General features: G+C 46.2%; 1 protein-coding gene across 13 annotated transcripts in view; it reads left to right on the top strand.

The window, feature by feature from the left end:
• Positions 1-27,335, top strand: part of LOC147641680 (uncharacterized) — a 131,985-nt gene that overhangs the window by 89,281 nt on the left and 15,369 nt on the right. For 7 of the 13 annotated variants that reach the window (XM_086798346.1, XM_086798339.1, XM_086798331.1 and 4 more), the window contains 3 exons: positions 17,487-17,616; positions 17,708-17,778; positions 18,778-18,897. In XM_086798346.1, coding sequence (XP_086654472.1) covers positions 17,487-17,616; positions 17,708-17,778; positions 18,778-18,897 — 321 coding nt within the window. Of the gene's footprint in view, positions 1-17,486; positions 17,617-17,707; positions 17,779-18,769; positions 18,898-26,786; positions 26,889-27,335 lie in introns of all 13 variants that reach the window. The other 6 variants (XR_015265889.1, XR_015265888.1, XR_015265887.1 and 3 more) reach the window with 3 other exon arrangements.

The following is a 27,335-nucleotide window of genomic DNA, read 5'->3' as shown; positions in this document are numbered from 1 at the left end:
CTGTCGTGCATTCGGAGCACATATCAACTAGCACAAGTCGTGTGGATTTTGGGTTGGCTTATTGCCTACCCCAACTTGGCGTCCAGTTGAGGCTTTTCGGTGGGTCCCAAGGGACACTCCAGTTCGTTATCTTGGGTGCCAGGTTGGCATTGACATCTCTCCTAAGTAGCGGCTAGCCCCGCCTCTTCTTGAGCACGCGGAAGAAGCTACTATACTGGAGTTCTGTCACGCTTTCCTTAGTTGGCCGGGTTAAGGCGGCGAACCAGGTTCTTCTCGCCACCATGTGGTACATCACCTCGTGCTGGTCTTTCTCCCAAGCTTGTATTTGTCAGGTTCAGCATTTGATTCGGAACTTTCCATGGGTTGGTAGTGACGGGAGACCTGCCCGGGCCAAAGTGGCCTGGATAGTGATCATTCAGTTGCGACGGAGAGGGTTCCTGGGCATCATCGACCCCCCCATTCAAAGCCTTGTCTTGATGGGCAAGTCGATTGAGGTCTTCTTTCGGGTGGCAAGATTTGGAAGGACTTCCTCTTGGCTCGGATCTCCGCCCACACCCCGATCCCGGAAGGCCCTTGTTCTCAGAGTACGAGATGGATTTTCATAGAGATGTGGGCACATGGCTTTAGCCCAACATTTGAGGACAGATTTGCAGCTAGTCTCTTGCGTGCTTGGGAACATCTCGGGCCGGCCCTTCAGCAAGTCTACCCTAGTAGCCTCCGAGGAGCAACTCTGACAACCTTTGATGTGGAACCCCATGGTCTGTCTGCCTAGTGGTCACATGCTTGAAGCTCGTCTGCACGTATCGTGAGGAGCTTTGAGCATGGGCCCCGCTAGGTCACTTGGTGATTGGCTTACATTGAGACAGTTGCCCCCATAGGCCCAGGAGAGGGGCCTTACTGGGATCCGGGGAAGAGACAGACTTAGCCCGCGACATCAACTCTTCCATCCCTTCGGAGTGGCTGGCTCTGCGATACCAGACCCTCCTGCCCCACAATGGCTAGGAGTTTTCACCAGGCATGATATACCCCTGGGATCCGGGGAAGAGACAGACTTAGCCGCGACATCGACTCTTCCATCCCTTCGGAGTGGCTGGCTCTGCGATACCAGACCCTCCTGCCCCACAATGGCTAGGAGTTTTCACCAGGCATGATATACCCCTAGCAGTTCATGGTGCAAAAGAGTCTTGAGAGCTCTGCCTTACTCACCTTCTCTATTGGGGAAGATCACTCTTTTTTTCTTTCAGAAAGGAGACTTATATTAAGTATGAAAAATTTTACAAAATGGAGATTTCACACCAAGCAAGGCGTAGATCTCAACCAATCAGGAGCCCTGTGCTGCCAATAGGGTCCCGAATGAGAGATTGTGAAAAAGATACCAATGTCCCACTCTCTCATAAACTATGCGCGCTTCCTCTCCGCAGCCCTCAAAGATCCCTGGATTCTGGCCGAGGTAGCCATAATGGTTTGAATAATATCACTCCAAATCCTGCAAAGACACTGAGAAACAAGAACGGGAGTACCCTCAATGGCCTCAGTGCATCTAGCCTTCCAGATATTACAGGCTGAGATGCTAGCAATAATCTCCCAAGAACTGTCTAACCTTCGTGCCGGAGGGACAAAGTGTGAAAGTGGCAAATCCTGAAGACAACACTGCCGAGCAACTCCTTGCCTAACCATAATGGCCAAGCTCCTGTTAGTCCCCTCGAACCTCAGCTGAGGCCCAGACTGTGTCAACCAAATGATAGAACCAAAAGAAATGATAGCATCCCTCTTAATCCTATCAAAGAGGTGTGCAATCGCAGACCAAACCCTCTGTGCTTCCCTGCATTCCCATAAACAATGGTAAACTGACTCCGAAACTCCTGCACATCTAGGGCATGCTAGGCAAGCACCAGTATAACAGACCTCCACTGATTGGTGGCTAGACCACCATGAAGGGAAACCCAGATAAAGGAGGAAATCTGTGGCTTCCTATAAGAGTGCCACAATCTCCGCCAAAATGCCCTTTGAATGTCAATCGAAATGCCGTAAGACTCCCAATGGGTTCTAAGAGTAGGGACACTCTGAATGTGTCCCAAGATAAGATGTCTGGCATTCCGCACCGTATAATTGAAAAAAGCAATGCTTTTCAAAGGATTACAAGCATCCTTCCACTCCCACTCACCGGGTCCCAAGGCAAATGTCAGATAGGGCAGCCACCATACAACCACAGGCTAACACTCTTTGTGATCATCCCTAGGGGGGGGGGGGCGGGGGTGGATCAACAAAGACGTGCTTCCCTAACCTGCCAACAACTCTCACTGGACGAATCTGGGGGGCCTCAATAAGGTCCTACACATCACATCTCTCTAGTTGCCATCCATTCTGTACAGAAGAAAAGACCGGTACATCATCCTCCCTAGGCAAGGAGATACCCATAACCTAAAGAGGAACAACTGTCCCAGAGAAAACCTCAAACCAAGAATGATGACGACCTTCCAAAAAAGATCCAATAATCCAGTGGTTGGGAATGGCTGCATCAATCTGTGCAATCCTCCGGCTAGAACCTCTCAAATGCTGCGTGATATCCAATCTCTGCACCTCGGTAAGGCTCTGAAACCTCTTCCAAGCCAGCACTGTGGGGCATAGGGTCTCCCAGAGCGAGCCCAGAGAATCTGAAGTAATACCCCTTACCTTGTCAGGCTCAATCTGAACCTCACCCTGTGAATCCTACAAATACCTCACAAAATCCCTGCTATGGAAAGGCCTATGCGCTGAAAAAAACTCTTTGTTGCATCTGCCACCCATCCGAGTCCAAAAAGCCTCATTCGCATGAAACGCAAACTCAGCCCTCCTATCCATGGCCGACTGCAGCTCTGCTCTAACTGTGGTCAAGAGGTCTGTAATCCAAGACGCATGTGGATGCTTTTCATGTTCCCTCTGAACAGCAGCAATCCTACGCCTAATAGCTCTCTCCTTGTCTAGAGCCTCCTTCTTCTTGGACAAGGCAGCGCTATGATAATGATGGCTGGTCCTCTCAAGAGCCAGCGCAATATTATGATGAGGATCAGGACCATCACAAAATCTCCATCTCTCTCTGATCTCAAGGGAGATGTCAGCATCTAGATAAAGAGAGTTAGGGATATGGACACGAGGAGAGGCCAAGCAAGCCCCAGGCTCCCTGAGACACAAAACGACGGGGCAATGATCGGATTTGGTGGTGCCAGGCATAATAGCAATGGTGCCTCCTCTGTCCAGGGACCAATCATCCACATAAAATCTGTCCAGACGTGCAAAGATGCTCTCAACCCCGCTCCTGCGGGTTATGCCAAGAGAAAGATAGGGAATTTGGCCTTCTCTAGAAGTCATCCTCAGTCCAGCAATCCCTGCCAAAGAAAGAGAGCCTGAACCTCTCCCATGAGGCTCGCTCCAAAGGGTGTAAACCCCCTTCGCGTCCACCCTTCTTGTCAGAAGGTTTTTCAACCATATTGAAGTCTCCTCCCACTATCCAATGATCAACCTGGGGAATGACATTTGTAATGGTGTCCCAAAAGGCCACCCTTTCACCTACGTTAGGTGCATAAATATTCAAGGTTCCCAATTTCTGACCCTCATGCATGATCAAGATCCACTCGCTCTAGCAGGGATGATAACATTGTGCCCAATAACATGAGGCATAACAGATGCTGCCACTGAAATGCAAACACCCCCTCTAGTCCCAACAGCCGAGGATCAGAAGGTGTGGCGAGAAAGCATCTTACCAGTTTTGCCACACTGAGATCTATCCAATTTATGTTCCTGTAACAAAAGTATATCCATAGACCCTCTTGTAACAGCAAGGTGAAGCTGGTCCTTCAGAAGGCGCTTCCTACCACGCAGGTGGAAAGCCCTCCAAGGCCCTGAACATTCCATGAGACGATTCTCATGGAAGAGAAGAGGGTTTGACCCCCGATCTAAGAAGACGATGGGCAGCCTGAGGACGCCTCTCATAATGCTGGAGGACGGGATAATCCACGGGGCAAAGACCACTGACATGACCTTGTCCAAGGCCCTGCACAGTACCTACATATGTACGAGAAACCTGTGCGCCTTGCGCGGCATCAAGGGCAATGGCATCATGCTGAAAAACCTGCAATACATGATCCCCACTGCGCTGAGCATCGTGCATATTGCCCCCTCCAAGTAGAGAGGACTCAACAAAATCATCCTGATCTGATATATCATCTCCCTGCAAAGAAGCATGAGCTGATACATCCCTCTACCCAGAAACATCATCTATCTGAGGTGCCAGATCTGAGGAGGTCTTCCCATCAATCGCACCAAGGGGGCGGGCGTGAGAGACAGCTCGCCACACCTGGCGGACTGTAGGACGAGAAGGATCCAAGGGAGGTGGCTCCTGAGAAGCACGCTTGCGAGGCCTCGTGCGACCCGGAGCCCGAGGGCAATCTCGAGCAAAGTGACCCTGTTGGTGACAAACCCGTCACTGATCGGGTTTACCTACAATCTCCATACGTTGCTTCAAAAGGCCACTAAGAGCCGGAAGCAAAACATAGTCCTCAAAAAGCTCATAGTCACGGGCAAGAACCATGACCCTGGGGATAGCATCCGCCGAGGCAGTAACCACCTGGGCAAAAGATGTCGGCAAAGCGTGGAGGGGGGGGGTACTTGAAGAACCAACCCAAAGGCGGACCCGATGGCCTCTAGCATAGGCCAATATGCACGAGGAAGATCTGAGAATCTGAGAGTAATTGGGAAACGGTTCTGGTCTTCCTCAACAAGGTCAAAATAGCTCAAGTAGGGAAGAAAAAAAATCTTCCTTGGGCCCAATGGCAAAGGGCTGCCCTTCAAAACCTCTGAGGCTGCGTCCTTGGAATCAAAATCCACCCGGAAGAAACCTCTTCCAAGCAACCTGACATCTCAGAAGTGTGGAGCGAGGTCGGGAGGCATAGCCGCCAAGACCTAAACCCGAGCCTGGAGACGGGAAGGGTGAGATCCAAAGATTCTGGCAATGAGGGTCGTTTTGGAGTCTTTCTCGATTTCGGCGAAGAGGACCACGAGCTCGTCTTCGGAAAAAAACAATGGTTCGCCCGGCCGAGGGAGAATGATTAGCCATGATGCTAATCGAAAAAGAAGGCCGACTTGAACCCGGATGAGGAGCAATCAGAACCTAGGGGAAGAGGCAGGCAAGAAGGCGAAAGAAAGGGAGGGAGTGAAAAAAAAGGGAAAAAAAAGAAAAAAAGAAAAAAAGAAAAAACGAGAAGCTGGACACACAGTCGAAGGGATGAGCTGCGCAGAGGGATCAGGCGGAGGAATCAAGGGCAGGAAGAGGCAGGGGCGACCAGTGGAGGAGGAATGATGGGAGGCGGAGGAGAAGTTCGCTGCGCAGAGGGAAGAGACGGAGGAATGAAGGCAGGCAGAGGCAGGGGCAAAAGGACAGAAGGGAGGCGGGGGAAGGAATGTGCGATGCAAGCATAGAGGCGGAGAAGGACAGAGGGAGGCGGAGGAAGGAAGGGGCATAAATTCGACACAGGCACATGGGTGCAGGCATGGTTCGGGGAGCTTACACGGTCATTCGCTTTTTCCCTCCAGCGAAGATCACTCTTCTTTTTTTTTTCAGAAAGGAGACTTCTATTAAGTATGAAAAAATTTTACAAAATGGAGATTTCACACCAAGTAAGGTGGAGATCTAAACCAATCAGGAGCCCTGTGCTGCCAATAGGGTCCCGAATGAGAGGACGTGAAAAAGATACCAATGTCCCACTCTCTCATAAACTGGCCGCGCTTCCTCTCCATAGCCCTCGAAGATCCCTGGATTTTGGCCCAGGAAGCCATGATGGTGTGAATAATATCACTCCAAATCTTGCAAAGACACTGAGAAACAAGAACGGGAGTACCCTCAATGGCCTCGATGCATCTAGCCTTCCAAATATTCCAGGCTGAGATGCTAGCAATAATCTCCCAAGAGCTGTCTAACCTCTGTGCCTGAGGGACGAAGTGTGAAAGTGGCAAATCCTGAAGACAACAGTGCCGAGCAACTCCTTGCCTAACCATAATGGCCAAGCTCTTGTCAGTCCCCTCGATTCTCAGTTGAGGCCCAGACTGCGTCAACCAAATGATAGAACCAAAAGAAATGATAGCATCCCTCTTAATCCTATCAAAGAGGTGTGCAATCGCAGACCAAACCCTCTGTGCTTCCCTGCATTCCCATAAACAATGGTAAACTGACTCCGAAACTCCTGCACATCTAGGGCATGCTAGGCAAGCACCAGTAAACAGACCTCCACTGATTGGTGGCCAGACCACCATGAAGAGAAACCCAGATAAAGGAGGAAATCTGTGGCTTCCTATAAGAATGCCACAATCTCCGCCAGTGTCAGTCAAAATGCCATAAGATTCCCAATGGGGTCTAAGAGTAGGGACACTCTGAATGTGTCCCAAGATAAGATGTCTCGCATTCCGCACCATATAACTGAAAAAAGGCATGCTTTTCAAAGGGTTACAAGCATCCTTCCACTCCCACTCACTGGGGTCCCAATGCAAATGTCTGATAGGGCAGCCACCATACAACCAAAGGCTAACACTCTCTATGATCATCCCTGTGGAGGGGGGGTCAACAAAGACGTGCTTCCCTAACCTGCCACAACTATGACTGGACGAATCTGGGGGCCCTCAATAGTCCTGCACGTGACATCTCTCCAGCTGCCATCCATCCTGTACAGAAAAAAAGACCAGTACATCATCCTCCCTAGGCAAGGGGAGACCCATAACCTGAAGAGGAACACCTGTCCCAGAAAAAACCCCAAACCAAGAATGATGATGGCCTTCCAAGAAAGATCCAGTAATCCAGTGGTTGGGAATGGCTGCATCAATCTGTGCAATCCTACGGCTAGAGCCTCTCAAATGCTGCGTGAAATCCAATCTATGTCTCGGTGAGGCTCTGAAACCTCTTCCAAGCTAGCACTGTGGGGCATAGGGTCTCCCAACCAGCCCAAAGAGTATGCATAGCTGCCCCAAGAGGCCTACCATGCACATCTAAAATCAAATCATTCCACAGAATGGGCTGCCGGTTAACTTCCTCCGCTGAACGCAGGGGGATGTGTACCAAAAAACTCCTTAGGTAGGAGGGACCTAACCAGGGGGGATGAAGGGGAGCGGTGAACTGCATCCGAAAAAATAAAGCATGAGCTGAGAGTCCAGACACCTCCGCAAACAGGGACACACTTCGTGATCTGCTGCATGAGAAAGTCCTTCCACGGCTCAGTGCCTGGAAGAAAGCCCCTAACAACCAGCTTACAAAGCAAAGCCTTACATTGCACCTCAGGGTCAATGATATTCAATCCCCCTTCCTGCTTAGGCCTGATAATGGTTTCCCAAGTACCTCTAGCCCTGGTGTGTGCATTTCCATCAAGCCCTGACCAAAGAAAGTTCCGAATAAGGCGACGAAGCTGGCCAATGCAGCCCTTATCAAAAATCCAGCATGAAGCGATAAACCAAGTCGTGCCTAGCAAAACCTTGTTAACCACCAAAGTTCTAGAGGCCAAGTCGAGCTTCCTCCTACTCCAGTGATGAAGTTTGCTTTTAATGCTTAAGAGCACTGGAGCAAACTGTTGTGCAGGGGAGATGTCAACGCCCACCTAACAACCAAGGTATCTGCAGAGCATCCTCTCTCAATCCAAGCAAAACCAACATCTGTACCCCAATCTGCAAGAGGAGAATCACTGATCCAAAAACCAACTGACTTATGCCAATTGATAGTAGGTCCTGCTGCCAAACAAAAGGCCTCCAAGGCTGTCCGGAAAAAGAACATAAACAAGCATGTGAAGCCTCAAGGAACAACGCCGTATCATTTGCTAACTCAGAGCCAAAAACTCTTCCTCCGTGCATAAAGGCAGCCTGAGACCCACAACACCAGGGGCAGCCCAAAGAAACCTGCTCATAGCCTCAGCTACAATGAGGTACAGTAAAGGGGCGAGGGGACAGCCCTGCCTCACTGAACGGGAAATCCGAAAACGCTCACCGCGCCTCCCACAGGCTAAAACAGTGCTATGAGCCTCCCTGTATAGGCAAGACACCCCTCTAATCCAGTTTTGGGAAAACCCCATGTGTGCCATAGTGCCCTCCGAAAAATCCCAATCCACTCTGTCATAAGCTTTTTCAAAACCAAGCAAAAGAATGGCAAGAGGCTGCTGTGACTAGACTTTGCCCACTCGATAGCTTCCCAAAAAGAAAAAATGTTATCAAAGATACTCCTTCCTTGGAGGAAACCATTTTGGGTATCATGGATAGTCCTTTGGAGAATCGGCTGCAACCTTATACTCAAGGCTTTAGCTAAGATTTTATATGCAGATCCAAGGAGGGTGATGGGCCTCCATTGCTTGATGTCAATCTTGTCCGCACTCTTGGGGATAAGGTGAATCAGCCCCTCCGTGAGGTATGGAGGCATCATACCCGACAACCACATTTCCTAAAGGGCAACAGTGATAGCATCTCCAATATGATCCCAAAAAAGAATAAAGAAGGCGGGAGAAAGACCATCATCCCCTGGGCATGGACCACTGGAAAGAGCTTGCAGTGCGTGAAGGAATTCTTCCTTCGAGAAAGGGGCATCGAGGGAAGAACACACAGCATCTGTAATGAGCCTGGGCATGCACCCCCAAACTTTCTGCCATGCCACATCTCTCTGAGGAGAGGGCACCTCTGTAGTCAACAAAGACCGATAAAATTCTGAAGCAATACCCCTCACCTTATCAGGCTCAATCTGAACCTCACCCTGTGAGTCCTGCAAGTACTTCACAGAATCCCTGCTATGGGAAGGCCTGTGTGCTAAAAAAAACTCTTTGTTGCATCTGCCACCCATCTGAGTCCAAAAGGCCTTGTTCGCATGAAAGGCGAACTCAGCCCTCCTGTCCATGGCTAACTGCAGCTCTACTCTAATTGTGGTCAAGAGGTCTGTAACCCAAGTCGCATGTGGATGCTTTTCATGTTCCCTCTGAAGAACAGCAATCCTACGCCTAATAGCTCTCTCCTTGTCCAGAGCCTCCTTCTTCTTAGCCAAGGCAGTGCTATGATAATGATGGCTGGTCCTCTCAAGAGCTAGTGCAATATTATGACGAGGATTAGGATCACAAGATCTCCACATCTCTCTGATCTCAAGGGAAATGTCAGCATCAAGATAAAGAGAGTCAGGGATACGGACACGAGGAGAAGCCGAGCGAGCCCCCCAGGCTCCCTGAGACACAAAACGACGGGGCAATGATCGGATTTGGTGGTGCCAGGCATAATAGCAATGGTGCCTCCTCTATCCAAGGACCAATCATCCACATAAAACCTGTCCAGATGTGCAAAGATGCTCTCATCCCCGCTCTTGCGGTTATGCCAAGAGAAAGATAAAGAATTTGCCCTTCTCTGAAAATCATCCTCAGTCCAGCAATCCTTACCAAAAAAGGAAAGCATGGACCTCTCCCATGAGGTTCGCTCCAAAGGGTGTAAACCCCCTTCGCATCCACCCTTCTTGTCAAAAGGTTGCTCAACCATATTAAAATCTCCTCCCACTATCCAATGATCAACCTGGGGAATGACATTTGTAATGGTGTCCCAAAAGGCCACCCTTTCACCTCTCACGTTAGGTGCATAGATATTCAAGATTCCCAATTTCTGACCCTCATGCATGATTATGATCCAGTGCACTCTAGCAGGGATGATAACACCGTGCCCAATAACATGAGGTATAATAGATGCTGCCACTGAAATACAAACACCCCCTCTAGTCCCAACTGCCGAAGACCAGAAGGTGTGGCCAGAAAGCATCTTACCAGTTTTGCCACACTGAGATCTATCCAATTTGTGTTCCTGCAACAAAAGCACATCCATAGACCCTCCTGTAACAGCAGGGTGAAGCTGGTCCTTCAGAAGGCGCTTCCTACCACGGGTGGGAAGCCCTCCAAGGCCCTAAACATTCCATGAGACGATTATCATGGAAGAGAAGAGGGTTTGACCCCCGATCTAAGAAGACGATGGGCAGCCTGAGGACGCCTCTCATAATGCTGGAGGACGGGAGAATCCACGGGGCAAAGTCCACTGACGTGCCCTTGTCTGAGGCCCTGCACATGCACAGTACCTGCATATGTACGAGAAACCTGTTCGCCCTGCGGGGCATCAAGGGCAATGGCATCATGCTGAAAATCTTGCAATACATGATCCCCACTGTGCTGAACATCCTACATATCGCCCCCTCCAAGTAGAGAGGACTCAACTAAATCATCCTGATCTGAGATATCATCTCTCTGCAAAGATGCATCACTGACACATCCCTCTGACCAGAAACATCATCTATCTATACACGATCCGAGGAGGCCTTCCCATCAATCGCACCAGGGGGGCAGGCGTGAGAGACAGCTCGCCACATCTTGCGGACTGAAGGACAGGAAGGAACCAAGGGAGGTGGCGCCTGAGAAGCACGCTTACGAGGCCTCCTGCGACCTTGAGCCCGAGGACAATCTCGAGCAAAGTGACCTTGTTGGTGACAAACCCGGCATTGATCGGGTTTACCTGCAATCTCCATACGTTGCTTCAAAGGGCCACAAGGGCCCAGAAGCAAAACATAGTCCTCAAAGAGTTTAATGTCACGGGCAAGAACCATGACCATGGGGACAGCATCCGCCGAGGCAGTGACAACCTGGGCAGAAGATGTCGGCAAGGCGTGAAGTGGGGGCACTTGAAGAACCAACCCAAAGGCAGACCCGATGGCCTCTAACATAGGCCAATATGCGCGAGGAAGACCTGGGAATCTGAGAGTAATCAAGAAACGGTTCCGGTCGTCCTCAATAGGGTCAAAATAGCTGGAGTAGGGAAGAAAGAATATCTTCCTCGGACCCAATGGCAAAGGGCTGCCCTTCAAAACCTCTGAGGCTGCGTCCTCAGAATCAAAATCCACTTGGAAGAAACCTCTTCCAAGCAACCTGACATCTCCAAGTGTAGAGCGAGGTCGGAGGGCAGAGCCGCCAGGACCCAATCCCGAGCCTGGAGATGGGACGGGTGAGATCCAAAGATTCTGGCAATGAGGGTCATTTTGGAGTCTTTCTCTATTTCGGCGTAGAGGACTGCAAGCTCGGCTTCGGAAAAAACAATGGTTCGCCCGGCCAAGGGAGAATGATTAGCCATGATGCTAATCGAAGAAAAAGGCCGACTTGAACCTGGATGAGGAGCAATCCGAACCAAGGGGAAGAGGTAGGCAAGGAGGCAGAGGAAAGGAAGGGAGGGTGGAAAAGGGAAAAGCAAAAAGGAAAGGGAAGCAAGGGGGAGATGGCTGGATGCAAAGGTGAAGAAGGGTGGGGGAAGGGCAGCACAACAGGTCTGCGCAGCAGAGGGAAGAGGCGGAGGAAGGAGGGGAGGCAAAACAGCGCAAACTGGAGGGCGAAGAAGGGCGGGCAGAGGCAAGGGCGAATGGCGATGGAGGAAGGATGGGAGGCGGAGTGTGGATAGGGGCGAAGCAGGCATAGAGGCGGAGGGGCGCAGCGATGGAGGAAGGAAGGGAGGCAGAGGAAGGACTTCTATGAGCATCGATGATGGCATCTAGAGTGTCGTTCACCTTATCCACAAAAACAGAACCCCCAGAACTATCCTCGGTCGTACTAGCCTCATCTTGTTTAGCACTAGGCCCAGGTTGAGGTTGATGCTCCTCATGCACTTCTTGGGATGTAAAAGTTTGATTCCTCATGTTTTGTTTAGAGACTTCTTGAGAACTAGTGGATGCACTCTTAGTTCGCTTGTTGCGGTTCTTTTTTCTCCTAGTGGTCTTTTTTCTATTGGAATGTAGGGTCTTGTCCACTAGATTTGCCTTTGCATCCCTAGTTCGAGGTGTCTCATCAGTCTGCATTTCGGCATTTCGTGTCTGTGATCTAGTCATGACTCTAAGTGGCACGACATCCTCATTCTCTGATGAAGGTGGCGATGGAACTGCCCCTACAAAGTTGAGTGAGACCTTTGGTTGAGAGGTGCCTTCCTCATGTGGTTTCAGCAAACAATCCTTTGGAAAGTGTTCTACACAACACCCTAGACAATATCTTTCAATTGGTGGAAACTGTGGTACTGTTGTATTGGATCGAGCTGCTTGCCTTGAGCGATGTGGACAATCACGAGCCCAATGGGGTTCTCCGCACTCATAACAGGGGCCCATTAGTTTGGCTTCTACTTTCCTTTGCTGCCATTGACCTGAGGGGCCTGGAGTCCTAGGTTGGTAGCCGCCTAGCAACATCAAAGAATTTTGTTCCCCTAGTAGAGCCTCCAGTGCTTGGCTTGGATATGCGGGACTTTCAAAGAGATTTTCCTTGGATGAATATGATCCATATTCCTTCTCCACATAGCCTGGGTTTACCAAGTCTCTACACATATTTGAATTGCAATTCCACACCGTGAATCGCAAGGTCTCATAGGCCACACATCGTCAAGTGGGCCTTCTCTCTGTAATGAAGACTCGGCCATCTTTGTATACCACCCATTTCCCCTCTTTCCTTGCCTCAAGCACACGTGGCTTGTGTTCCTTCCGGTGTGCTATCTTCTGCTAGTGTAAGGTCCTCATCCAAATAAATCTTTTCCCCCTTAAGGGCCATCCTCTTGGAGAGGAAGGCCTTCTTCTTCTCCAAGTCACCAAACCTGATGATCAATACCTTCGCCCTAGTTTCATCTCTGCCTACTCGCCATGCTCCAGTAATGGGTACATTAGTGGCTCCAATTTTTGTTGCAAGAGCTTTTGCATCCTCTTGGGGATTCCCTTATCTTTCCAACCAACTACGCGTATATGTAAGGCACGTGCCCGTCTCTTGGCTTCCTCTTCAAATGTAGCATTCATCACCTCTACTCTATTGATTGGTGTATCCTTCTGCTTTTTTACTACTTCAATCCATGGGTTGACTCCCTCAATTTGTTTCTTTGTGGCACTGGCAATTTCAGCCCATGAATGCATTTCCTTCTCACCCGTAGCCACTTTTTCCTTACATGATTCCAAAGTGTTTTGCATTTCTGTGATGTCTTTTTCACGGCGGTCAGCCATACATGTCTTCAAGGTTCCTTCGTACGATGCAACCGTTGTGCCAATCTCCCTGAGCATGTCATCCTTCCATTTCTGCATCTCTTTTTTCATTTCCGTGTGCATCAAGGCTTGGGCTAATTCCATCTCAACCCGTACTTGGGCTTGCATTTCTCCCTTCAATTGGGCATATATCTCTTCCTTCAGCGTTTCGTATATCACTTTCTTTTGGGCATGCATCTGCCTAATCCATTCCTTTTCAAGCTCCTGTCACATGGTCCTCATCTCTGTCCTTATGTGCAGCTATATCTCCTCATAAAGTGCCTCATCTCATCGGGCCATCTTCGCAAGCCTTCGTGAGCCAGGGGACACGATCCCTTCCCTCAATCTTCTGCGGTAGGCATTTGGTGCCTTCGTGGGGGTGTGAAAGATTGTTTCACCATCCTGTTCTCCCTCCTGGGATTGAGACATGTTTCCCCCTAGTTGCTGCCTTGCGGGCCTAAGCAAGGGTGGGTGGGAAAAGGATGGCCACTCCCTACGTACGCACAGAGCAGAGCAAAGAGGCGGGCAGAGGCAGACAGGCGACTGCCCTGCCTACGCACAGAGCAAGTAGAAGCGCGAACACAGAGCAGGCAAGTGGGCAGCGCAGGCAAAGGCGCGAACACAGAGCAGGCAGGTCGGCAGCACAGGCAGAGCTACATCATGGGCAGCGCAAACAGAGGCGTGTGTAGACAGAGGCGCGCAAACAGAGGTGCCGCATAGAGCAGGCAAAGGCGCAAAGACAGAGGCGTGCAGGTGGGCAGCGCTAAGACAGAGGCGCACAGGCTACATCAGAGAGCATAGAGAGAGAGAGAAAGAAAGAAAGAAAGATATATTAACATCTACAAGAGGCCAAGGTGGCCTATGAGACAAAAGTACCAATACATCCAAAGCTCAAGGAAACTAAATGTCCCGAGTAGAAAATGAAAAGCATAAACTAAAAAACAACTAGCTATAACATGTGGCCAAAGAGGAACTAGTTCAACTACCAGAAAAAGGCATATCTGATAAAAGTGTGGAACTGGAAAAATGGTAGGCTATGGGAAGCAGCTGAGATAGACTCATCCCATAATGTCTCGCATAGGTTGATCTGGCATAGACATGCTGAAGCGCCGAGGTCGTACCACACGACGTTGTGCCAATATCACGTGTATCCTCTGATAATGTCTCGGCTGGGGCCACGGCCTAGCGGGTCCTAGACGTCGTGCTCTACATAGCTCTCCAACTCTATCTAGGGTGACTCCTCAAGGTGGCTATGTGGGCCGAGTCGACTCGTGGTCAATGGTGCGCGGGGTCGCTGCTGCTCTGAAGAAGTCGGTAAGGGTACGCTGGTCTGTGTCTCAGACATGTCCCCCCTGTCTGGAGCGTAGGATGTGGTCTCGGTGTTTGCGCAGCTCGAGGAGAAAAAGCCCAAGGCAATGCTGGTCTAAGTAGTCCATCACTCTGGACAATGGCCCAAATCCATCTCGGAAGAGGCAATGAAAGCGCCCCGGATCTCGTAGTACAGTGGGCACCCACATATGTAGTGCTTCTCAGTCTCTGGCTCTAGCTGGCAAATCCATTCCTCAGGGGCAAGGGAGACAGCCCCATATCGACCGGCCTCTATCCTCAGCTGATGTGAAGACGTGCGGATCTGGCCAATAGCACATTTGACTCCATGAGAGAGGTAAATGTCCATGTACCTCGGGCGGACAACAAAACCATCTGGGGATAAGTGGGAAGATGATCTTGGTAGAAAGCCATCTTCGTCCCTAGTGGCTCGGCCGGTGTGATCCATGTGCGTGCTATGTGTAGCTGAATGATATCCATCCTAATGATCTTGTTGAGCTCATTCCGGCTCAACTCCAGGAAGGGGGAGTCCAGGCTGTACTGTAAAGTTGGAAGGCGGTCCATATGCATACCATGTAGTTGTAATCATGTGCTAGTTTGGGCATACCAGCACTCCGTGTCACCCTGTGATGCAAGCTATCTGGATGAGAGCGAGTCTAGAGTATGTGTGCCTAGAGAGGCTCCATAGCCTATGTATGAAAGTGACCGTCTGAAAGAGGGCCTCAGCTACAATCGGTGGGGCTCCCATCTCTGCTCATACTATCTCATGTGGTACTCATGATTTACTCCTAATTATGCGGGAGATCATCATCACTAGTGGTCTCTCGATCTGCTCCCACCCATCATAAAACTCCCCTCCATTCGAGGCTGCCTGCTCTGTTGTAGATCCACTCCTCCGCCTGTGATAGAGACTCGGCCCCCAGATGGGAGCGTCGTACAAAAGCGCTGGTGTAACCAACGCGTCAAATAATCAGAGCTTCGTCCGAGGCTCATGAAACTGGATGTGTGCACACTTGCTCTCCAGGGCTCTGAGTGTCGCATATCCTCTAGTCAATCTGTCCTCTGCCGCCCTCCTCGTGGTAAAGCGTGGTCCAACAAAAGTGACCCCCAGGTAGACATATCTCTTGACTCTCTGTACTGTCTCCCCACCATAGGTGAACTCAAGCAACCGGTCGGCCCACTGCTGAGAGGTGTTAAAACACCATTACCTTGGTCTTCCCAAGGTTCACTGTAAGGTCCCTATTTAGGCAAAGGTCCATAATGCATCCAAGTGTCTCTGCAGCCCCTTTGGTGTATTTGAGATAAGTACAATGTTGCCGGCATAGAGCAAAAAAGGGATCAACACTCCTCCCAAGCTAGCTCTAGGTCCTCCTAGTCTGCTGTCAATGGAGTCGGAGATCTCATCAATGTATAGCCCGAAGAGTGTGGGTGGTAGCGGGCAACCCTGCTTCACCCCAATAGTGCTGGTGATCTCCTCTGACATCCCTCCCGGAGCCCGGACCCGGCCTCTGACTAACTCATACAATGCTAAGACTCCCCATCTCATCTCATCGGGCACCCCCATGTCCTGTAGCCTCTGCATCAGCCTCCCTCGTGGTACTATGTCAAAGGCCTTGCCGAAATCCACAAAGCAACAATATACTCTCCTCCCATGAGCTCTGCCCTCCTCCATGATGGCCCAAAGCGTGAAGATGTGATCCAGGGTAGAGTATCCCCTCCTGAACCCCGCATGTCCATGTGCTCGATGCTGATGTGTCTCTACCCATTTGCTCAACTCATGCTCTAGTACCGATCCATAGAGCTTGGCTAGCACGTGGCCAACCATGATGGTCCTATAGTTACTCGGAACCGTAGGATCACCAGCTTTCAGGATCAGTACTATAGTATTCGCTGACCAACTGGCAGGGAAACCTTTGCAAAGGGCCCGATTGAACAGGTGGGCTAAGAGTGGCGCGAGCACATCCCTCACATGCGACAGGTGCTCTGCCACTAATCCATCATGATCCTGGGCTCAGCCATTCTGCAACCTATCAATGGCGGCGCGGATCATGCCGACAGAGAAGGTGGAGGAGGTGACTTGGCTCTCTGGTGGTCGGGGGAGAGGTGGCTGTCCGGGTATTTGGTAGAGCGAGGTAGCATAAGCATGCCATGTCTCCGGTGATGTAATAGGTGTCTGGGCTCTGGGTGTTTGGAAAACTCGCCACGCTTCCTTGCTGTCCTGTCCCAAGAAAAGATGGTACAACTCATGGTCCAACTTCGACGGGTAGGCTCGCTTCTTCCTCCGCACAAGATGGCGAAAGATCACGCGCGCCTAGCGATGTGTACAGATCCCCTGTGCTTCCTTTCGGATGAGGCAGGCACGGTTTTCCTGGCATTCATCATCGTTCCAGCCTTTTTGTGGGACAATGTGGGTCCATGTCCTGCAGAGCACTGTACAAGTGGTTGGCGTAGCCAGATGCCGTCTCCCTGGTGAAGTGGTATCAAGGGTTAGAGAAAGAAAGAAAGAAAGATATATTAAGCGTCTACTAAAGACCCAATGGGCCTATGAGACCAAAGTGATACAATAATGTCCATGGCATATCTCATCATGGAATGGAAAATAAAACAGAAAGAAAACATAAACATAGCTATCCTTTTGTATAAGTTTTCTTCAGCTTTATTAAACGTCTTCAAAAGACCTGATGAGTCTACGAGAAAATGACTAACAAAACTGAAGAAAACCTATACAAAAGGATAGATTATTGTATGTCCATATCATCATCATTATCAGCATGGTCTGCACTATGGTGAGCTTGTGAATACATGTCAAAGTTACATCTCCAAGTCAATACATGTGAGATGGCTGTGATATGATCATCCTCGCCCATCTAGATTATCCAGCATAGGTGAGTCTATGACTACTAAGAGAATCAGAAAGTCCACCCTCAATGGGGAGGTGTCTGTCTCTATATCGCTGAAGAATCTCCACAATCTAGAGCTTCCGGGTGGAGGGCTGTCATAGACCTCGGGCCCGTGGACATGGAGTGTGCTGTAGAGAGAGAGAGAGAGAGAGAGAGATTGTATTTTGGATGGCACATGTTACCATATCCAGCAATTTTTAAAAATAAAATTTCAGGGTGTGACCATACCTAGTCAAAGGCGTTACCTTTTTTACTTTTACGATCTATGGAAGCACGGGCCTCGGAATTTAGTACCCTTGGTGATATCAAAAATAAGTTTCTACTCAAGTATTTCATTCAAATGCGGTATGCCTCAAAGACCTTTTTTCTTCTTTATTTTCGAGGGTCTTCCTGATACCTTTGTTACTAAAATATTTTTTTCTTTGGCTGGTTGTAGATATTCAAGTCTGTATAGCTTGCAATGGTGGCAATGGTAGCTTTAAGTTAAACCCCATCTTGGAATCAGAAGTAAGCATTTTGATGGGACAACACTAAGTGTGTGGGTTTGCAGTAAGGAACGAAAGAAATCAAAATGTGTTGACACATCCAATTTTTCCATGTACATGTGTGTGTCAGTTCACAGTAAGGTAGAGAAATGGCATGGGGCAAGCCTTCATGCACTAATAATCCTGTCCAAGAAGTTGCCCCCTTTTCTGGGTCTAGAGGGGTAGACCACTATGTATGAAAGTAATGCTGTCCTAGAACATAATAAATGAAATGAAGCCTAAATATGGCAAGGTTTGGAGATGCACAATCTCAATGCTAAATAAGGCCGCGCCATGTCAGTCACGTGCGGTTAAATCAAAGGTAAAGCTGTCCTGCCAATTATTTGTTACAATTTCTTGTGCTGCATGCAGATGCCTCGATTGAAGCGAGAACATCAGGCCTAATGTCATTAGCTAGAGGTTTCTCACAAGTGTCATGCTGTACGATAGGGCAGCCCCAAGACTGTCAAAGGTGATTGTAGCAATAGAGGGGTCACATAAGAACCAAAGGCCAATGAGCCCTTGAACAATTCCCTGAACTGTCCCCGCTCCATAGGAACCTTACCCGAATTCAGAACATGGGGAGTTGGTAAAGTTTGATGAAGATGAATGTGCTCTAATCAAATAAGATTGGTTCTTTATTAGCTTTCCTATCACTCCAGAAAACATGATGTAGGGATCATGTGCTTGATGAGGCAACTGGGGCAGTAATTGTGACTTAATTCTGGCCTGCCTTGTCAAGGCATGTGAGATAAGTGCCAGCGAGAACTGCCTGACACCGACCTCCTTGATTGCCCTTCAACATGTTTGTTATGTGAAAAAAATCCTACATATGATAGCGTATTCTTCTTGCATCAGTAACATGTATGATGATTGTCTGATGCTTTCTTGACCATAATGTTTTTGATCTTTGGCATTAGTCATTGAGATTACTCTATTTTCTTTTAAGCCTCTTTTATTCAGTTTTTGGATAGCTTTTCAGCATGCAAGCTCTGTGACAAATCTTGTCCGAGAAGACAACTACACGACTTTCTTCTTCTCTGAAGTCCGAATTTCAGGAGACGTCAAAGTAACTGTTTACAATGCACGTTCCTCAGAAAAGGTCCTTACCTTCTCCTATACATGTGACATCTTTCTTTTGCATATATTTATAAGGGGAGAGAGAGAGAGAGAGAGAGAGAGAGAGAGAGAGAGAGAAAGAGAAAGAAAGAAAGTTATATTAACTTCTACAAAAGGCCAAAATGACCTATGAGACCAAAAGGTTACATCATGTCCATGGAATACATCATCATGGGTACTAAAAATAAAAGAAAGGAGCTGAGATACTAAAACTGATCCCAATACAAAGAGCGTCAAGCTCTCACATCACCCTAAAATATCCCACATAGGGCACTGCATCATGAGAGAGAAAGAAAGAAAGAAAAGATATATTAACATCTATGGAAGGCCAGATTGGCCTATGAGACAAATTTGTATACAACAAGTCCATGTCCTGAGTATCATGGAAAGAAAAACTGAAATGAAAAGCTAATCCTAGTTATATGCAGCTCACTATGTAGTCACTGTCTAGCATGCTATAGATGTACAATCGTGATAAGTGGTATACCACTAATTCCACCCAGTGGAGATGGTGGGGTGTAGTACATCATACATGGGGCATGGGGTAAGGACTCTCACATCTACTATGCCCTGGTGCAGCCTCTAGACTCTCTCCTCCATAGCTCTGTGGTATCATGCCTAGATCTAGGCAGACTAGGCCTGATGGATTGGTGGTCTGAGTCCGGGTAGTCACGGTCTCTTGGCAGCTCTAATCTCCGAGGCTCTCTGTGTAGTGTGAGCCCTCGTCGGGAGGTAGATGCTATAGGGGGAGGGGGATGTGGCTCGCTGATAGGCATGAAGAAGCTGGTGATCTGTGGCTAAGAGAGAGAAAGAAAGAAAGAAAGAAAGAAAGAAAGAAAGATATATTAAGCGTCTACTAAAGACCTTGGAGGAAGGGCCACCCCTCTCGTCCCCTACAAGTCCGGCGGAAAACGGTTTGTGAGTAAGGCCAAAGAAATTAGGATCATTGATCTCCCCTCTCAAGATTGAAATGAGTCAATGTCGGTTGATGGTGCCAAAGAGAGAGAGAGAGAGAGAGAGAGAGAGAGAGAGAGAGAGAGAGAGATTAACGTCCTCGAAAGACCCGAAGGGTCTGAGGCCAAAAAGTGATACAATGGTTCTATGAGATACTAATACATGAAAAGAAAAGGACTAAAAAACTGAAAAGAAACTAGCTACCAATACAAAAGTACATGTGTGATAACACACGTAGCCATGTGGCAAGGTACCACTGTATACATATAGGATAAGAATCTTGTAAACCTCCTCCAAGAACAAGAAACAGAGTTGTGATGATGTCCATCTCCTCAACCAGAGAGGGAAAGAAAGAAAGTTAAACGTCTTCAAAAGACCCAAAGACTAAAGCTAAGATCTCAGACTCTGAGATTATACAAGATGAAAAATCTAGGTCCTACTATGCCAGGTATAGGTAGGGATATGGGAGAGCTGACTAAAAACAGTCAATCAACCTGTATGCTAGACCCAAAGACTAAAGCTAAGATCTTAGACTCTGAGATTATACAAGATGAAAAATCTAGATCCTACTATGCCAGGTATAGGGTACAATAAGTGATGGGATATGGGAGAGCTGAATAAAAAATACCATGTATGCTAGGCAACGGCCCGTCTAGGATGTCCATCATGGGTGATACAAGAACGCTAGAGATGTTGATAGTCTGATGTGAGGATGAGGCTGCTCGATGGCAAGGCAAGGATCTCTTGAATCCCGAGCCGATGCACTAGGGGTGGTTGGGGTGACAAAAAGCCAACCCTTTGTCCTCGGCTCTTGGAAATGGGCTTGGAAACATTCTCTCTCCATGAGGGCTAGGGCTACGTATCCTCACGTCAATCTAGCTGTAAGATCCCTCTTATTCATGTATCATTTTGACAATGTAAATTAGTATTCAAGAGAAAATGTGCAAAATGATGTATTTACATGGAAATATGTGTAGATTCTTGTTAAGGCCTTATAAATAATTATATTAATTTAGAAATTTCATTTCTGTGTAAAAATAATAGGGTTCGTATTCTTTGAAAATTAAAAATAGCCCTAGCTGCATATGTGCACGTGTGCATGTACACCTGCACTTAATTAGGTAAAATTAGGGATACGGAAAAATGAACTAAAAAAGATAATAAAAATTAATTAGACTAATGCCAATATCAAATTAGAAATATTGAGTCTAAAATTGCTTAGGTCCCTATGCATAAAAATAAATTAAATAAGGCTAATGTGTGTGTACACATAAAAATTAATTTATTTAGCCAAAGGGTTGAATCCCTAAGGTTCAGAAACCATGATTTAATGAAAAACAAGGGGTTTTGATTGGTAAGTGGTACTCAAATGACCCATGGTGTTTGATTTGTGGTGTATGGTTGATGGCTCGTGAAAGGGTTGAATCCCTAAGGTTCAAAAACCATGATTTAATGAAAAACAAGGGGTTTTGATTGGTAAGCGGTATTCAAATGACCCATGGTATTGGATTTGTGGTATATGGTTGATGGCTCATGAAAAATAGTAGTCGTACTCTCTATTTTAGTTCAAAAAAGATGAAGTGCATGCATAAGAATTGAAAGTGAGCTTTAGCCCCAAAAAATCTATGGTTTGCATGAAATTCAAAAAAGGAATGGAGTCACAACCACCCATTGTCCTAATGCACATGTAAAGGCTCATAATCACTCAATTCAAATTTAAGTACCCTCCTCCACCGAGGAGAATTCTATGAGTTTTTTTTGAGAAGGATAGCTGATTGTACTTTGCTCATAAACTAGTGCAGTACCTACAAAATTAGTCTTAGGCCTCATTACTTCAAAGCTAGAGTAGTCATTTTCCAGTGTAAGGATTGGAGAAGTGTGATTGTACTTCCTTGGAGTCTACTGGGAAAATTTGTGGATTTCTTAAGGAGGAGGAGACTTCATCTATTGTCCATTGGTCACTGTAGTGCATCCCCAAGCCTATTTATTTAAGGTATATTGGTTAAATACTCATAATTTACCATTTCTTTGTTATTTGTCATTAAAACTTGACAATTTAAATCTAAATCAAATTAGCAATGTAATTTAAAATTTTCTGCAAAATTCCCAGTCAAGAGACCATTAAAGTCTAGCTTTTATTCATTCTTGCATTAATTTAATGCACAGACCTTAGAACAACTTTTTTATTATAATTTGTTTTGAACCTTAAAGAGTAAATGCGGATACTCAAATCCCATCCTTAGGATAATTAATTTATCAAATTATGAGGGCAGCCTTAGGCTAACTTTATTTCTAGAGAGAGAAAATTAGCCTAAAAGCATTATTTTTTATACAAGCCCTAGTCTAGAAATGCCCTTAGGTTAATTTATGAGTAAAAATAGTGAATTATAAGGTTTATAAATTAATTATGAATTTAAGGTTAGTCCTAAGTCTAGAAAGAGAAAATATAAATTAGAGTTGTAGAGAGAGAAAATAGTTTATATGTTGTAGAAAATTATTCTGATCAATTAGAAATTACTAGATGATTATTTATAATTCTTTTGAGAACTTAGTGTAAATGATTCTAGAGAGAGAAGAAAGAAATAAGGAGAATTCTAGAGAGAGAGAAAGAGAAATGACCTTCTAAACAAGTAGATTTTTTTTTTCAGAAAGAGATCTCTATTAAGTATGAAAAAAACATACAACAATCAGAGCTATAAGCCGGAAAAGAATAGAATCACCCCAACATGTAAGGTGATTTCAACCACTGAGGAGCATCATGATGCCATGTAAGACCTGTGGTACTAGAGGAAAAGAAGATGTCATGGTCCCACTCCTGCATAAATATCACGCGCTTTGCCTGCGTAGAACGAGAGGGCCCCTGAATGCGAGCCCGAGTAGCCATAAGAGTGTGGATGATATCACCCCATATAGTACTAATGCACTAAGACCCAAAAATCTGGACACCCTCAATAGCCTCCGTGCATCTAGCTCTCCATATCTGCCATGCTGTAATACTGGCAACAATCTCCCAACTGGTGTCAATCCTCTGTTTGGGGGGTGTATAATCACAGTGAGGAACATCCTGCAATAAACCATGGTGGGCAATACCTCTACGAATGAAGATAGCAGAATCTGTACCACTGTCCTCATAGAAAAGCTGCGGACCGGATTGGGAGATAAACAAGTAGAATTAAGATCGAGGATAAGTTAAATTTGTAAATTTGATTTTAAATTATTAAGATTGATTCAATTATGGTTAGGTTAACCTCAAATTCTCTCAAGGAAGACAATTTTAGAGAGAGGAAGTCATGATTAATCTCTAATCAAGAGATTTAGAGTAACTTGTTTTAAAGGCAAAGTTAAATCTTTGAAATAAGTTTAGAGAACCAAGAATAAATTCAATAAGTTTACAAGTATAGTTTTAGAGAGAGAAAGATGAGAATCTCACTCTCTCTAGATTCCTAAGGTGTGAAATTCAGTAAATAAAGGTACAAATTTTATTTTGAACTTCATAAAATATAATTGAGAAAGTTGTGTGAAATATTGAGAATGTTCTCTTTCTAGAAGACATAAGAATCAACTATTGAAGATGCGTGTAACACCTTGGAATGACTTTAGTAAGAATCTAAGGCAAATGATTAGATATGCAAAATCTTATACCCTTATACAATATAGAGGTATGAGAAACCGTTTGAACTTTAGTTTAGTTATTGACTTAGATCGTTAATTTTATCAAGACCTTAGAAAGATTTAGAATAAATGAAGGATATTCACTCAAGTAAAGTGAGAACCTTAGCAACCATACACTAGAAGTCCAAGGTTAGATGAAGGATTGATAAAGTTGGGTCTCAAGATTTAGAATTATCTCATGGTATTGTGAAGACCTCGCCAAAATCATGCAGCTAGAGGATTTTTAATCGAAGTTACAACTGGAGAACATAGAATGTCTCGTCGAACTTGCAATGGTTTACACAGTCTCAGTTGCATGTGGGATGCATGATTGTCTCGATCACGTCTTATAGTGTTTGATATTGTATTCATTTAGGATATTGCTTTTGTGGAAGTCTGTGAAGGTACCACACAGGCTCGTGCTATGCTGTGCGGATGTCATCCGTGTGGTGAGTTGCGTCACGAAGACGGTCAGCGTGAGACCATTGATCCATCTCGGTTAAGCAGAGGTGTGCTCCTGACACAATTGGTGTGAGGGATAGGAAGCGACTCCAATTTGTATCGGGCAAGGGAGGTCTGGTTTCTTGGACATACGTGTCAGTCGTATGTGGCTCTTGATGTCGATGCTTGGAGTATTCGTGCTTCTCGAAGTGGTATGGCTATCAAAAGCGGCTCCTTTGGATTTTTTCACACGGGTCAACCTACAGTTTGCAGGAGAGACGGAGAGGGTCACCTTCATGAGAATGAGGGTGATTCTACGAGGATTACAGGGAGATCCCATCTATTTGGATGACGACCTTACAAGGGTGCAGATAGAACATAGGAAAACATGCATGCTGAGAGTCCTACAGGCCCGAAAAGAGGGCAAGAGAGCATTCTATCGCGATGGCCGTGTCATCATCGATGTCAAGGCCACCAATTAGCACTAGGTGGCCTATGGGACATTGGCTATGGAGGATCCAGAAGGGCAAAGAGAAGTTTATCCTAAGTTGTCCAACATGTACTATGGACCTTTCCAAATATTGGAAAAGATCAATGATGTGGCTTTCAGACTAGCGTTACCCGATCATTGGAGGATTCACCATGCTTTTCATGTGAGTCTCCTAAGAGCTATCCCAAACCTTTGGAACCAATGAACGAGGATCCACAGAAGTTGAAGAGCTAGAGGACGGTCTTCAACCAGAGCAAATTGTCTTTCATAAGGAAAGAAGGGGATTGCATTGCAAGGTTACTAGAAAGTACCTTGTCAAGTTCAAGAATCATTCGGCTATGGATGCCAAGTGGGTGGATGAGAACTTCTTTGCAGAGTATCCACATGTTTTACATGCATATCAGGAAGCTTTTCAGTTGACGACAAGTGATTAGAAGCCGAGGGGATGTCACCGGCCTTTGTATTTTGACATCCAAGGAACCAAGAACAAAGGAGAGTGCTCAAGGTTTATATTCCACTATAGGGAATTGAGTATTCTAGAACTCGAGGGGTTTTGTCTAAGTTGTATCTAAAAGGAGAAACTTTGAGATTGAACAACACTAAATGTTTTGTACAAGAGTCATGGGACTAGCCATCTCATGGAGGGGCTATTTATCAATGAAGAAAATCAGAACTGAGTACATGGATATGAATATTGTTAGTCTACCATAGTCAGACACTAACATGGGTAGTTAGACCACAATAGGAACTGGTGTAAAAACCAAGAAATGGGTGTCAAAACCAAGGAACTGTTTGTGCATTCATTTTTTTATTTGATTTATGCTTGTGAGCATATTTGTGTGTGTGCCGAGGGTCAGGGACGCCTGGTTAAACCCAAGGACGAGCATGTGTGCATGTGTTTGTGTCTTCTAACATAAAATGGGTGCGTGTTGATCTTGACAAGAAGAGAATCATGCTGGGAAACTCCTACTTGAGGGATACTCTAGAGGTACAAGGGGTGGGAGTATCTGCCAAAGAGGTCAAACCCAAGGTCACTCTATGTGATGGTGAAAACTGTGAGGGCAAGATACTCCCAAAGCCAAGCACAAGAGAAGAGGAGGACATTCCACATGAAGAACCATGTCTCAAGAGCCAGAGAGAGAAGAGCTAAGTCCACAAAAAAGCAGAGAAAAGCAAGACCTAACAGTTGAGGGCAACAATTTAATAAGTTGGGGGGATGTCAGTGAAGCATCAAAATATAGGTTGCTCGTATAAAAAATTTCCCAAAAAAAAAGTTTTTCTTTTTTTCAAGTTTTGAAAAAAAAAAAGTGGTGTGGCACTGACACGTGGTAGGAAAGCAGTGCAAGGTCACCTTATAGGCTTGGAATGATGTGACTAGCTTTTGGAAAGCAAAAGATTAAAAGCTTTTTTAAAAACTAAAAAGAGAAGAGCTTTTATTATTAAAAAGATGCTTTTTGGACTATAAGCGAGTTTCAAAGCACTTTTCTCGAGTGCTTTTGGGCAAGAACTATAAATCCAACTATTCTTTCATTGTTGAGACATGTAAAAAGACGAGAGCTCTCTAGCTCTAAGAACTTGTACTCAAGACTACTCCAAGGAGTTTTATCTAATATAACTTGGAGGGGGGAGGGGGGTCAGCGGCCCAAGGCTATTTCGACCCCTAGTGTGCGTCTTCTCTCTCTACTCTCTCTCTCTTTTGTTTATTTCAGATTTTCTCAAGGTTTTACCCGTGAAATTATTATTTTCTTGAAGATAAGCTAAGTACTCGTGCCACAGCCCTTACGAAGACCTGTTTCAATCACTCTGCTTCCAACTTTTATTGCGCAACAACAACCTTGGACGCTTATGATTGCAGCTCTTTGCTTTGATGTGAATACAGATGCATTTGGCAAATGGCAACATATCATCGAAAACTTTTATTTGGCTGTGGAGGGTAAGATTGCTCGATGCCCTTATGTCTCTCATCTCCTTGCAAACTAGAAGCTTGAGCCATGCATTTCCTACTCCTTTGGCTCTCCCTTCCCCCCAGTGAGCTTACTTTCTTTCTACAAAAGGCACAGAGGTTTGCCAAGATGTTGTTGATGTTGAAGGAAATGTTTTATCCTTTCCTCGAGCTCAAAGCCGTTGGTAGTTGAGTATGCACTACAGACCTTTATGATGGATGTTGCAGCCTTTTACTCCTCTTACGATTGTTCCGGATGGTGAAAGAAGAGAGGACTGTGATGCATTTTCTTTGGTCTTGTCTGTAGACCAAAAGTTTCCTTTGCCAAATTTTGCATTTTCTTTGACTCATTTCTAGGGTATTCCTTCTCCAGATTTGTTTGGCTCTTTGGCAGGTGGCCTTCTACATTGCATCATGCACGGCTCTTTCTAATGTGGACTAGATATCGGATTTATGGACAATATGGCATGCAAGAAATCAGTTGGTTTTTCACTCCGTAAGGATTGCGCGAAATCCCTACTTTCATCAATCGTTGCATCAATCTTTGTTTGAATCCATCCACCTGGATCAGATTCATGATGGCCAGTTGGCTTTTTTTCTTTTTTTTCAGTGCTTTTAGCTTCTGTGATTGCTCTTTAAGAAGTTTGCCTCTTTTTTGAGGATTTCTTTCTTTGTATAGTGAAGCAATAGATCATAGCCTTTCGCAAAAAAATGTGTGTGTGTGTGTGTGTGTGTGTGTGTGTGTGTGTGTGTGTGTGTGTGTGTGTGTGTTTAATTAATAAACAGAACAGTGCTTTCACCAAAAAAAGTGTGTGTGTGTGTGTGTGTGAGAAAGAAAGAAAGAAAGAAAGAAAGATTGTATTAACGTCTCTTTCAGGCCAAAGAGAACTGGCCTATGAGACAAAGCCATGTACAATGTATGTGTTATCTCTGAGTATCAAAT

The sequence above is a fragment of the Cibotium barometz genome, chromosome 1, assembly GCF_041138505.1.
Source record: "Cibotium barometz isolate CiBa-2024 chromosome 1, ASM4113850v1, whole genome shotgun sequence".
Classification (NCBI taxonomy): domain Eukaryota; kingdom Viridiplantae; phylum Streptophyta; class Polypodiopsida; order Cyatheales; family Cibotiaceae; genus Cibotium; species Cibotium barometz.
This window is presented reverse-complemented; position numbering and strand designations above follow the sequence as displayed.